This window comes from Embiotoca jacksoni, unplaced genomic scaffold, assembly GCF_022577435.1.
Source record: "Embiotoca jacksoni isolate LCO1_2020_lvr unplaced genomic scaffold, fEmbJac1.0.p SCAF_20, whole genome shotgun sequence".
Taxonomy (NCBI): Eukaryota; Metazoa; Chordata; class Actinopteri; family Embiotocidae; genus Embiotoca; species Embiotoca jacksoni.
In genome coordinates this window covers 1,624,988-1,638,027 of record NW_027185341.1, presented here as the reverse complement: position 1 = coordinate 1,638,027, position 13,040 = coordinate 1,624,988, and the positions used below count along the sequence as shown (strand labels likewise).

Sequence of the window (13,040 nt, the reverse complement as noted above, 5' to 3'; positions counted from 1 at the left end):
TTAATGTGGAAGTAATCCGCTTCGTGCGATTTAATTTCTTACTTTGTGTCATTCTACCGACAAAACGTCTGCATGACGTGGTTTTCTCTTTTGTTATTTCTATTTTATTTTTTTAAAAGGAAGTGGCGCTTTTGTTTCTTACCGAGTTGAGTTTGACAGAAGCACTTCCCCACTCCCAACCCCGACATTCCTTCCACTATGGTAAAAAAAAAAAAAAAAAAAAAGTCTGCACGGTAACCTGGAGATTGTCCACGTTTACAGCATTCAGACCAAGCTGCTCCACTCCACATCTGCAGCCCCGGACCTCCGCGCGAAGAGCGCACACAGCCGCGGGCCTTAAATTCTTTCATTTTTGCGGCCTTTATTGCCATTGTTAATAGTTTTTTTTTAATCCCTTTTTAAGTTATTAATTCCGTAAAAAATGTTTGCTTTCTGCGTTTTCGTGTCCCTCCTCACTGCGTGGTCTTCAGTGGAGAGTAATCCCAGTCCTGTGTTGGGAGATGTAGTCGTGGACAGATACTTCATCCCCAAAGACTGTACCAGAGAATCGAAAAACGGAGACCATGTTCGCTATCACTACAACGCAACTTTTGTCGATGGAAAAACATTTGATTCGAGGTGAGTCACTCCACGTTGAATCCGAAATTCGGAGTGAAATTATTTAAGCAGCAGAGGGCCCTGAAACCAGATGAAAAAAATCAGTGACGTTAAAATTTACGTGGCAAAACAAGTTTGCAGCGTTCGCTGACAAATCTGTGCATGCACGCCAAGCACAATCTTCTGCTAAGAGTTTACATGCTCTTAAAGTCGACCCCCCCCCCCCCCCGACATTTCTTTTGTACCGGTCAACCTTTTGGTTTTCTCCACAGCCACCAGAGAGGAGCAGCTAAAGTGGGCCTGATCGGGGAGGGTCGGCTCATCGCCGGGGTCGATAAGGGTCTTCAGGGCATGTGTGTGAACGAGCGCAGGACAATCACCATCCCACCGCACCTGGCCTACGGGAGCACCGGTGCAGGTAAATACAACGTACATGTACAGTCACTGCTCTGCATGAATGACAGTTTGTAAAGGCCGAAGTAGTAACAGGACATTCTTTTAATCCGATTACATTTTTAATTTTTTTTTTTTTTTTTTTTTCATACAGCACCAAATCACAACACAAAGTTATTTGAGGACACTGAACATATCAAAGTCCTTACAAGCTTTACAGCATTATACAATTAAAAAACATAAAAAATAAAAAAATTCACCTGAGTGGCTCGGAGGAAGAAAAAAAAAAGAAAAAGTCCCCTTTAACAAGGAAGAAAAAAAAACTCCTTTTAACAGGAAGAAACCTCAGACACAACCAGGTTCTTTTAAACCTTAAGATACTGCACATCACAAATTCCTGTGTGATCAATAGTCATTTGTAATTTAAGATTGCCCTCTCTGTGTTTATTCCTCCTGTTTGCTTTCATAATGAAATCATGTTAATAAAAAATGAATATGTGGATCATAGAACAATGTCATAGTGTTGATGGCAATAGACTACCTGTTCAGTTTGGTTTAGTTCCCCACGCCTTTGTCTTTACCGAGTTCGTCTAACCTTCATCTGACCGTATTTTCAGGCGACGTGGTTCCTCCAGACGCCACGCTGGTGTTTGACATCCAACTGTTGGACCTGTGGAACAAGGCCGACCTGGTCGTCACCAAAACCATCAGCACTCCCAAAGACTGCAAGCGCTCCGTGATGCGCACCGACTTCGTGCGTTACCATTTCAATGGCACTCTGCTCGACGGCTCCACCTTCGACTCCAGGTGAATTCTGGCTTGGACGGCCGTTGGTGTCAAGTGGAGAGGTTTCCTATTCAAATGACTTTTTAATGTGCCAGTGGAATTTGTAATTGTAACCTTAAAAACGGTCAATGTTTGTTCTTAATCTCACTGAATCACCAAAAGCCCTGTACCAATGACAGCTCTTATGTGTCTGTGCTGTGTCATCCAGGTCTGTTGTCTGTGTGAAGTTGAGTGTTTGACTTTGCGCTTGTGTGAGCCTTACGTAGCTACATCAGGAAGCAGACCCACGACTCCTTGGTGGGCGAGGGTTGGCTGATCAAGGGCATGGATGAGGGCCTGCTGGGAATGTGTGTGGGAGAGATCAGAAATATTGTTATCCCACCATTCAAAGCCTACGGAGAGAAGGGATCAGGTAGGTACAAATGATTTGGGAAAAAAAGAAAAGAGAGAGCAGCTTTGAATTTTCAAATACCAAGAAATCAACGGGCAAATCACTCCACCGTCCATTTTTTTTTTATTTTTTTTATTTTTTTTTAAGGTACAGAGATTCCCCCCGAGGCGACTTTGGTGTTTGACGTCCTGCTGGTTGACATTCACAACTCCAAGGATAACATCACCGTCGAGGACCAGGTGGTGCCCGAGTCATGCACTCGCATGTCTGTGGTAGGGGATTACGTTCGGTACCACTACAACGGTACCTTCCTGAACGGAGTCACTTTCGACACCAGGTGAGCTCACGGCCGTGCTGATTGACCGTTATTTTGTTTTTAATAAAAAAATTTGATATAATACTTGCTGTAATAAAACTGCTTATATATTTTAAGGTTTTGACACAAAAGTTGGCCTAAAAGATCTCAATGTTCACCTCTTGCTGCCCACAGCTACCAGAGGAACAGCACATACAACACCTATATCGGGATGGGGTACGTGATTGCGGGTATGGACCAGGGGCTACTGGGAGTCTGTATTGGGGAGAGGAGGAGGGTCACCGTCCCTCCACACCTGGCGTACGGCGAGAAAGGGGCAGGTAAGTTATTGTAGCTTTTCCTGCAGCTTGCGGGACCTTTCTAGAAAGTTCTCTCCATCAAAGCCATCACCCTCCAGTCCACTAGTGGACAGCGTTTCAGTGACGATTGGCCTAAACTCAGCATGAAAAGCCGAGTCCTTTTGTTTCCCTAAACATAATCATGTGTCTTTTCCTTGAACCTAACAACATGGTTTTTCATGACTAAGGAAGGCAAAACAGCATCTAGCTGCTGAGGATCACCATGTTTAAAATGTTAACTGGTTGGATATCTTATTGAAAACTAAAGCTAGTTTTACCTGATAAACAAACAGATGGAGGGGATTGCTACTTGATTGTGATACATTTTTTGGGGGGTAATTTATCATGGTTGAATTAGGGTGGAGTCACTAATTGATAAAACATAGAGATGATGAACATCGTCTCAAATTTCTGTGTTAAATATTACAAAACGGACGAGTGGTTGAAGTCCAAACAAACAGGAAGTAAATCCAAGAAATAAGAGCACTTGTTTGCCACCCACACCCCTGGTCTGTGGTGAATGTGCAGTAATGAACGCAGCGTTTCCGTCAAGACGAAGTCATTTTGTGCGTTCCGTCCAGGCGGCGTGATTCCCCCCTCAGCTGTGCTCATCTTCGACATCCACGTCATCGACTTCCACAACCCCAAAGACACGGTGAACATTCAGATCACCTTCCGGCCCGAGCTGTGTAACGAGACCACAGCGGTGAACGACCTCGTCCACTACCACTACAACTGCACCCTGGTGGATGGCACGCAGCTGTTTTCCTCGTGAGTCACACATTTTCATCATCGGTCTTTAACACTTGATATTTTGCTTATTTCAGATTACCGTACAATAAACCCATAATTGTGTCCTCTTTTAAATTTTCTTCACAACTAACCTCGTCCTCAGACATGACTACGAGAGCCTTCAGGACGCAGTGCTGGGGTCGGACAAGGTGATCGATGGGCTGGACGAGGGCTTGCGGGGCATGTGCGTGGGAGAGAAGAGGTTGGTCACAATACCGCCTCACCTCGGCCACGGGGAAAAAGGAGGTGAGATTTTTCTGCTGTGCGACCCGAGTGACTCGCAGTCAGGCTAAGGTGCACCACAAAAATAAATTAAACAAATGTGTTATTTCTTTTGGTCCGTCTGTCAGCCACCGGCGTGCCGAGCAGTGCCGTGTTGGTCTTTGACATTGAACTGGTGAGCTTTGAGAAGGGCGTGCCGCCTGGTTACCTGTTTGTGTGGATAGAGGAGAGTCCTGCAGACCTGTTTGTGGCCCTGGACATCAACAAGAATGAAGAGGTGCCACAGGAAGAGGTATGTTTCTGCTGACTGTACAAACACTGCCATCGTCATGTCACACAGCAGACAGAAGCCCCTAAAAGAATGAATCTGATAGAAGAAGTGAACGAACAGTACAGGGATCCTCGTTTCTCCTTGCAACTCAAGCCCTTAAATAACTTTTAGGTTTTTGCTCCCATTCATGCTTACTGGTACTGTCATGGCTATTCTATTTTTCTAGTCTGCAGGTCGGATGTAAAATCATAAAAAGAAGTGGTCACACCACAATGTAAAACGACCAATAATACTTATTTTAACTTGATTAAAATTGATAGAAAATCGACTTAAATTCTCAGAAGAAAAAATGCCCACTATGCATAAAACATATTCTTTACATATATTATATTATTGGATTATTAGCTGTCACGGATGATTTAATGGATAAGTAGTATTTTCCAGATTTTTTTACAATTATTATTCTTTGTGTGTAAAACCATAATCTGCAAACATAATTAAATACACCACATACAGTGATGTAGTGTCGTAAAAAGTACAATATTCCTTATGGAAATGTAGGAAAGTAAAAGTGTAAATAGCATAAAATTATTATGTTAGTTTGGCGCTACCAGGTGGAAACATCAGGAATTACATTGTTAAATTGTTCTATCACACTGAAGCTATTGAACAAAATATGAATGACTGACTTTCAAAGTGTATTCTTGACCTTGGAGACAGCAGATGATAAAAAAAAAAAAACATCTCGAGATCCATTTCGTGGCTGTTCCGGAGCTTTCAATCCCATCACATGATCTTCGAGAGCAGATTGAGTTTGCCCGTTTGTCCTGATAATTTTTTTTTTCCAACTCCCGTGTCTGCGCTTTATAAAGAAGCCAGCAATCATAAGACATCTGTAAAATGTTCAGAAAGATTGGAAATAAGCAAACTCTCTATCTGATGATGAAGACCATGTGATCTGGCTGAAAGCCCCACAACAGCCACTACATGAACCACAGGGGAGTGAGACTGTCTAGTTAACCATATATGATGATATAAACCTATACAAAATGTTCAGTTGTTAACTTTAAATAATGCTTGTGTTCAGGTAAAGGTGTAGAGTAGGCGAGGTAATGAATTGATCACTAATTATTAATTATGATTGACAGTAAAACATGAGGCTATCACTGGCATTAATTACTTGTTGACCTCACTACACAGTTACTGATCTTCAGGGTTCTTTTGTCTCCTGAACTTTAGTTTGGGGAGTTCATCAAGCTGCAGGTGACAGAGGGCAAAGGTCGTATAAAGCCTGGATTGACGATGGAGCAGGTGGTCATAGACATGTTCCAGAACCAGGACCGAAATAAAGACGGCGTGATCACAGCCAATGAGCTCAAACTAAAGGTTGACGAGGACAAAGAACGGGAACTGGCTAGGCACGAGGAGTTATGAGAACAAAATATTTTAATTCTCTCTCAGGGATAAACCCCAACACCTTAAAAAAAAAATCAGGCGAGAGACTTTTCCATTCAGCATCATGGTTTAATATTTTCTGTACAACATTGGAGAGTCTTTTAAATGAAGATAGTGTAAAGGATGTTTTTTTTTTTTTTTTGGAGTTCTGTATTGTATGATTGTTTGTGTCTAACAGCTGTATTTCAGAAAACCAAATGAGCACCTTTATTTGTCCCTGAAAATCACGAATTAAAATGTTTGTAAGAAAAAAACTAACTTTTTCAGTTTTTTCCTACGATATATCCTTTGCACAGAAAATCGTCAGACATCTAGAATAACACTACCTGTATTTATGACAGGAACAGATTTGCTCCAGTATATTGATTACCTGTTGGTACTGGCTAATATCTTTTATTTTTTTTTAATATGTTTTACCGGCTTCTTCTCAAGCTGCACTTTTTGGTGCAAGTTGCAGAGTTGCAACATTCCCCTCACAGTTAAAAAGGGAAGTGCATCAATTTCGCACATCATAATCTGTTTGTAGATCCCATGGAGAACTACCACAGTCGAGAGCGCCTTACGGGTAACATAGGAGCATGTGACGGGTAAGAATAGTGGACACAAAAAAATATGACATCCCTGGCTATTTAAAAGAGAGAAAAAAAAAACAACTTTGCAGAAGTGCAATGCCAAACTAGTGGAGTACTCTCTTTAAAGGCAAAGACCCACTTTTCTGTGATCACCTTTAAGAAAAAAAAAAAAAAAAAAAATACAAATTAGCAGTAAGAATACCCAGACGTCTGAAATAACCACACATCAGTGAAATCTGTGGAGGCTAGTGCTCTAAAATGTCATAAAAATGCAACACCAGTAAAATACAAAGTTATTTGCAAAGAGGAAATCACATTATCAATACTTTTTCAGCAATCGCATGTTAAATGATGCATCTGTCTGTCCTAACTGTTATTTCAGATCACAAAGTAAAACTGATTAGTCATTTGAAAGAAGCAGGTAACTAATTTCAGCATTTTGTACACCTGCGTAAGTGCCAAGACTAAAACTGCTTCAATTGGATTTATATTAGTAGTTAACGGTCGGATCCTGGTATTGTTCTAAACCCAATAATAATATAGATATTATTAGGTATTTCTAATAGAAAGAATTTAAAACCTATGGCTCATCTATGTCCTTGCACTTCAAGAAATAAGTAGTAGCATTAGTTCAGTTTTTAAGGACCCATTTGGCTCATGTGGAATTCACGTTGTTATTAACAATAACAAAGGAATTCACGTTGTTATTAACAATAACAAAGCAAATCGAGGTGTAATCCCTTGTTTCGTAGCATATTTAAAAACGTGAACTCTACCTTTAGCTCAGAAGACTGCACTTTTTAAGCTTGCTCGTATTCAACGTCCACCGAATTATCACAACAGCTGCTCACTGTTTAGTATTTCTGTACACAGTGACGGCCACCGCGATTCAGAGGAAGCACAGATGTCCCTAAAGAAAACACTGCTGTACGGTGGCATCGTGTTTTCTTCATTTTGTTGTGACTAAAGCTGTAAAGACGAATAGCTGCATCGCGGTCAAGTTAGCTGCACCCTGCAAGTCACATACTTGAACATCAAGTACTTGCAGTCCACACAGAGGTTCATGCACGGTACGCACGAATCACACAGAACAGTGTCAACAGGAAGTCCAAGACTTAACTGTTAGAGACATCTACAAAATGAGTTGTACGCCTTTCGCTCCAACATGAGCACGCTGTAAATAATATTTAAAGGCAGTCCATCTTCATACAGGAAAACGACAAAGTAACAATTTTTTTTTTGTTTTTTTTTTTTTGTTAAAAGGAGTGAAAATTAGAAATAAACTGTGTAGTTTAAAGAGTGCGAGAGTTGCACCATTAACGACTTGGGTGCACACGGAGGTTATAATATCCCTGTTTGAGGTAAGTGAGATTGTCCAGCATGCTAAATTGCGAACGTAGCGATCAAAGTTCATCTCTGTGTTTTGTCCTAAAGTGTACACTGTCCAGTTCCTGCTTGTGCGTCTGTCTTACTTGTTGTCTCTCGATGAGGTAATGTATCTGAGGATGCCGTTTGGAACCTCCATGGTCTCGTCCTTCACCAGCACGATGTCGAAGGAGTTGAGGTACGACTCTTTTCTCTCGTCCACCTGAGGGACAAAGCACGCGGGCAATGAGTGCCCGAGTTCTTACGGCTGTACGCGTTGTTGTAAGAATGACGCCACATACGAGTCGGACCTGGTCGTTGAGGAAGCCGACGGTCAGGATGTTCTGGGGCTCAGGCACCCCGTCAGCCATGGTCAGGTCTCCCAAAGAGTCTCCCAGCAGCAGCACGTTGGGTCGACCCTGCAGCTCTCCGAGTGCAGCTGCGTGTGTCAGAGCACCTTCCCTCTTGTTAAAGGTGTGGATCAGCTGGCCTTTGAAGGCTCGCAGGGCTCCCTCGTTCACAAGAAAATGCTGGGTTACAATCAATGTACTTACAGTGTGGTTTCCATAAACTCTCTGTATAGTAATGATGTGAAGTTAAAAGAAATAGAATGTGCTTCTTTTCCATTTCTATATGCTCTATTAGAAATGAGTGAATAAAAAAAAAAACAACATTATAGAGAATTTTATACAGTAATGAAAGCCAGGTGTAGTTAAACTCACAGTGTGGTCAAAGTCCATGTAGTTGGAGATGATGTGGACATTGGGGTGGAAGACGTGATTCTGTCGGATCACCTCCTCCAGGATGTCGCCAACGCCGGCAGAGAAGATCAACAGAGGCACCTGGTGCTCAGCCAGATGGTCAAAAAACACTTTGCAGTCGTCCCTTGAGACAAACATAGACCACTCATGAGACCGGGACGTCGTGAAACATGAAAGAAATACACTCGTCTTTTGTCCAGCAGCACGACAAGTAGTTAGACTGGTGAATCCATGTTAACCACTGTCAGTAAAAAAAAAAAAACCTGAACCCAAAATGTAGTTAATATAACTGATTCCCAGCTCACTTGTAAAGGTATTTAAATGTTTTGACTGCAGAGCACTTAACATTTTTTAGTTTTCCCGGGACGCAGTAACAAACTGTTTTTTTTTTTTTTTAAATGTTGCCCCATATATGGAGACAATCACCAGAAAAATGACAAAGTCTATAGTGGGTTATTGCACGTGTTATTTTTTCTATAGTAATTGTTGAACATGTAACGTGTAGCTGTGTGTACCTGAGCATGGCGCTGGACTCCCTCACAGCCTGGGCCAGCATGTCTTTTCTGATCTTCTGCTCAATCAGCAGCTCGTGGACATTTGTCCACCTACAAAGAGAAGCCCGAGTTCAAGATCTCAACCATCCTCATCTTCAATTGTCTTTTCTTTAACGCCCAGGAAACCGAGCTTAAAAATTCGAAATACTGAAAAAACACGTTCTGCACGTTTTAAAAGTCATTGGAAAAGATAAGATATACTTTCAAATGTACTGTATATCTTTCAGTATGTTCTAGATGGGTTCAAATAAAAGCAGATGCAAACGGAGTTAGTGACGCATACAGATTCAAACAGAGAAAAGTTATTATTTTGTGCTGCTTATTTCTTACCACTCCACCATGAAAGGCAGCTTCTCGTCGGCACTGCGGCCAGCATCGATCTCTATGGGATAATAGGTGTTCCACAGCTCCCTCATCTGCAACGGAGCAACACAATTATTGAGCATTAATCACAGACTAATCACATAGGATGTAACAGCACAAGCTTATTGGTCCATATTGCGTGGGTGGGAGCAAAATAAGAGAGCGGCTTTGCACCCAGTGTACCTAACGCCCCTTATTACTGGAGCGCACTCACCTTTTTAGTGCAGTCTTCATTAATCAACAACCGGTTATCCAGGATGTCTGAAAAAAAAAAAAAAAAAGAAGCAGCAGAAAATAAGGTTTATAAGTGTCAGAAAGGCACAAGAGACTCAAACAGTCAAAACAGGATGCAGGACAAAGTAACAAAAGTCCTTCAAACCAAATTATCCGGATGAGCAGACTCTTGTCAAATGATAACAAAACACTATCTGATGATGAGATGGTTTTACTAACTGTGGGTGGTGGGTACTCTCTTGCCGTTGTGAGCAAATCTGGTCAGTGTCATGTCGAAATCTGAGATTACCTGTGAAAACAGTTGTATTTAGAGCTGAAACAGCGCTGAGCAAACAATCGAACGGATTCAGTTGTACACAAATCACATGTATTTTCTCAGGGTCCAAACTCCTGAAGGCATGGTTTAGTATTTTTATATTTACACGTGAAGTATCAAGAAACAACAACACATTGTCTTAATTTACCACAGCAATGTTGTACATGTATCCTCATCATGGGAAGAACGTTAAATGGTAATCATCAATCAAAGTTCACTCGCAACGAACGTTGACGGGGAAAGTTGCCTGGATAGCGGGTGTGAGTCCCTAAACAAACATCTGCGTACAGTGATGTCATGTTGTCACGTCCCCCCCCCCCCCCAAGAATGTTTGCATAAGAAAACTTTGTGTATTTGATATTAACTCGTGTATTTCGTTCAGATATCGCACCTGTTCTTGATGATAAACATCTCAGCTCCGAGACTCGCGTTTTGAGCGGCTTCTGGTTTGGAGTTTGATTGTCAATCTTCCACTTGCTCAAACAATCAAGTCGAACGCGCACGGTTATAGACCTCCACTCTTCGCTCTCACCTGCAGGCTGCCCGCATCCGCTCGCTGCATGGCGTGGATAGTCTCCTCCACCCTCCCGCGTTCCCTCATCAGCACCGAGCACTTGGCCAGCTCCGGGACCTGAACAGAAGGTTTCATTAGATGCAGCCCTGTCGACAGCGAGGGGTTTTAAGTTTATTTCAAGTATCATATTTAGTTGACTGAAATTCAATTCCGGCACACGTGCACAGACGCCTTCTCGTGTTTACTCGGCTATGCTTGTTTTCTGAGATGAAACTTATTATAATCATGGTGTAAGACGAGCCTCCTCGCCTCGGTTTTGGTGAGCTGGTGCCAAATTGCCGAGACGGTCCGCGCAGGTGTGTAGATCCAGGGAATGTGGTATATCTGCAAGGAAAGCAAAGGTTTCAATTTGTTTAGGGAACAACCGAAGACATTTTCCTGGGAAAAAAAAAAAAAAAAGTAGTTTGTTACTAATTTAGGGGGAAAACAGAGATGGTGTAACAATGAAAATATAACAATATAACAGATTTTCAACGTAATCTCAGACTTTTAGACCCAGAAAAACTCAAATTTCAATAATAAAGGGGGAAAAAAACCATCATTATTACCAGGATGAAATTAAGCCAACATTTCAAAGAATTTCCAGTTTGTTTCATAAATTAGTTCCCACATACTTTTCACTTTTTTTATTTTCAACATAACACCTTAAAATCAGGCCTAATTTACAAATCACGTAGACTCTCTATCATAAAGTAACGTCCAACGCAGTACAGATTATTTAGTTTTATTTGAGTGAAACACTGGTTGGTTATTTTAACCTCCAAAATGTGACAATACTTAAACTATAATAGTCTGTTTGGTTGCTACTGCATCGATTATGTAACCGCTGACCGTTGCAACTTACCATCTTTAAATGGAGCGAGACGTCAACTGCTGTAAGGGACGGACATTAAATGCACATTATATATATTGTGTTAAATAAAAGCTGTTTCAGTCCATAAACGTATGACATTTAAATAATGTATCAACTGTTTACAGCTCACTGTTTACGTCCCTGTTCGTCGCACCTACAAGATTCCTCCTCCCCCATCTCAGAATCCTAAACATGGTTCCGACCGACATTTGTTCCTACTTCACCGCGAGTTTTCATTTTTAAATGTAGAAATATGTTGTAATTTATCACGTTTTGCTGTTTGTCTATATTTTTGTGACAAGTAATGAGAATGCCAAGAGACTGCATAAGATAATTAGGCTAAATCTGTTAGATTTAGTGTGCATCACTGAGATTGCTCTTCCCAAAAATAAAAGATATGACTAAAATGTTTTAAAAAGTCCAACTGAACGCTCAATTCTGAGTTAAAAGTACACACATTAAATAATGATAACAATGAATTATTGTTTCCTAAAGGGTATTATTATTATGCAGGCCTACCCAAACCTAACCTGCATATTATAGCATGTCGTCCATGCCATAACAAGTGAATACACAATTGGAGAACATCTTTGTCAGGCTCTTAATGTGATAAATAGAATTGGGGAAAATGTGTCCCAGGGTCATGTTCCCAGTGCCATATAAATCCGGGGAACCCAGGACCTCGGGGACATAGGAATGACTCCGTTAGGGGCCACCTCCACACCCATCACACAATGGTATAACTCTTACAATAGGTTTTCTGTCATGTGAAAAAGAATGAAGTGATATACTGTCAATAAAAATGCATTGATAAACTTAAGTTAAACTACTCCGTTTTTAAGAGATGACAATAAACTGCATTTAAAAGCAATTGTTTTTATTTCAAAATGTCTGTACACTTGCAGCTCTTGCACATATTAACGAAACTGCTCCATGTCGCAGTCGTACAGGTGGCTGCATGAAATCTGACTTGCGCATGAACTTTGTTTAGAGTTACATTTTGAATTGTCAAAATGATGTCACAGTATAGCATGTCGTCCGAAATATGAAAAAAAGTCACACTATAGCACGTCATCCCAAATATGAAAAAAAAAGTCATAGCATGTCCGAAATATGTAAAAAAATAAATCATATTATAGCATGTCGTCCAAAATATGAAATAAAAGTCATACTATATAGCATGTCGTCCCAAATATGAAAAAAAAAAAGTTATTCTACACTAAATTCAAAATGGCAGACTTCCTGTTAAGTTGAGGTCATGATGCCAAAAAACTCTTCAGTGCATCTCGGTGTGATCCATATGTCCACCGAATTTTGTGCATGTCGGTAGATGTAGCCGCCGGAGCTGAAGTTTAGGGGGCGCTAGCGAGCCATTTGGCCACGCCCCCCATGTAATTTTAAATTTTTTTCCAGGAGAGACGCATGTTCCAACTTTCATAACCTTTCGAGTAAGTGAAAGCCTCCAAAAAGGGAATTCATTCGTAAGAAGAATAAGGAAGGAAAATAAAAATAATCACTTGAATAACAATTGGGCTTTCGCACCACCGGTGCTCGGGCCCAAATTATTTGATAGATTTTATTCTCTTCTAACCATATTTTTGATATCCACGTTCCATCTTTCGCTTTTATCCGTGTAAGAAATGTGCTATATAAATAAACTTGCTCGCTTCCTGAGAGGTAGAAATATTTCGCGTTCACGTTTTTCGTCAGTTCGCCGGAGGTTTCGGTAGATCCTCCGATGCACCCTCGTCTTCGTTTACTCTCATTTGATGGGACAGCTTTCTAGCCACTAAATTAATACAGGAGATTGTAATCCTTAAGGGTGTAGAATAAAGAAAATTCATGCAACACAGGTCAGCTGTGGTCATTTAGTGCTTGCAGAAAGAA

At 41.0% G+C, this 13,040-nt stretch overlaps 2 protein-coding genes across 3 annotated transcripts; one reads left to right on the top strand and one right to left on the bottom strand.

Moving 5' to 3' along the window:
• Window positions 1-187: 187 nt before the first annotated feature.
• Window positions 188-5,815, top strand: fkbp10b (FKBP prolyl isomerase 10b). Of its 2 annotated transcripts, none has more exons than XM_069155524.1 (10): window positions 188-618; window positions 870-1,015; window positions 1,608-1,797; window positions 2,043-2,188; window positions 2,321-2,504; window positions 2,658-2,803; window positions 3,403-3,592; window positions 3,717-3,859; window positions 3,964-4,127; window positions 5,346-5,815. In XM_069155524.1, exons 1-10 carry the CDS (start codon window positions 422-424, stop codon window positions 5,538-5,540), a joined length of 1,701 nt encoding a protein of 566 aa, XP_069011625.1. In that variant the 5' UTR covers window positions 188-421; the 3' UTR covers window positions 5,541-5,815. The 2 variants fall into 2 exon arrangements, with proteins under 2 accessions (XP_069011625.1, XP_069011624.1); XM_069155523.1 differs by having other exon boundaries at window positions 2,315-2,504.
• LOC138201927 (7-methylguanosine phosphate-specific 5'-nucleotidase-like) lies at window positions 5,681-11,312 on the bottom strand. The gene is made up of 11 exons (XM_069155526.1): window positions 11,145-11,312; window positions 10,550-10,624; window positions 10,259-10,357; window positions 9,630-9,699; window positions 9,391-9,437; window positions 9,144-9,229; window positions 8,775-8,864; window positions 8,221-8,383; window positions 7,810-8,010; window positions 7,606-7,721; window positions 5,681-6,286 (listed from the first exon to the last, which is right to left on the bottom strand). The coding sequence occupies exons 1-11, from the start codon at window positions 11,145-11,147 to the stop codon at window positions 6,283-6,285; spliced, it is 954 nt and encodes a 317-aa protein (XP_069011627.1). The 5' UTR covers window positions 11,148-11,312; the 3' UTR covers window positions 5,681-6,282.
• Window positions 11,313-13,040: the final 1,728 nt, after the last annotated feature.

Excerpts from the sequence above, each read along its gene's own strand:
- fkbp10b (XM_069155523.1), top strand. The coding sequence starts at position 422 with ATGTTTGCTTTCTGCGTTTTCGTGTCCCTCCTCACTGCGTGGTCTTCA. Across the intron at positions 1,016-1,607 it reads CTACGGGAGCACCGGTGCAG|GCGACGTGGTTCCTCCAGAC; the intron begins GTAAATACAACG and ends CCGTATTTTCAG. Across the intron at positions 2,505-2,657 it reads GGAGTCACTTTCGACACCAG|CTACCAGAGGAACAGCACAT; the intron begins GTGAGCTCACGG and ends TGCTGCCCACAG.
- LOC138201927 (XM_069155526.1), bottom strand. Across the intron at positions 8,384-8,774 it reads GAGTCCAGCGCCATGCTCAG|GGACGACTGCAAAGTGTTTT; the intron begins GTACACACAGCT and ends GTTTGTCTCAAG. Across the intron at positions 8,011-8,220 it reads ACATGGACTTTGACCACACT|GGAGCCCTGCGAGCCTTCAA; the intron begins GTGAGTTTAACT and ends CTTGTGAACGAG.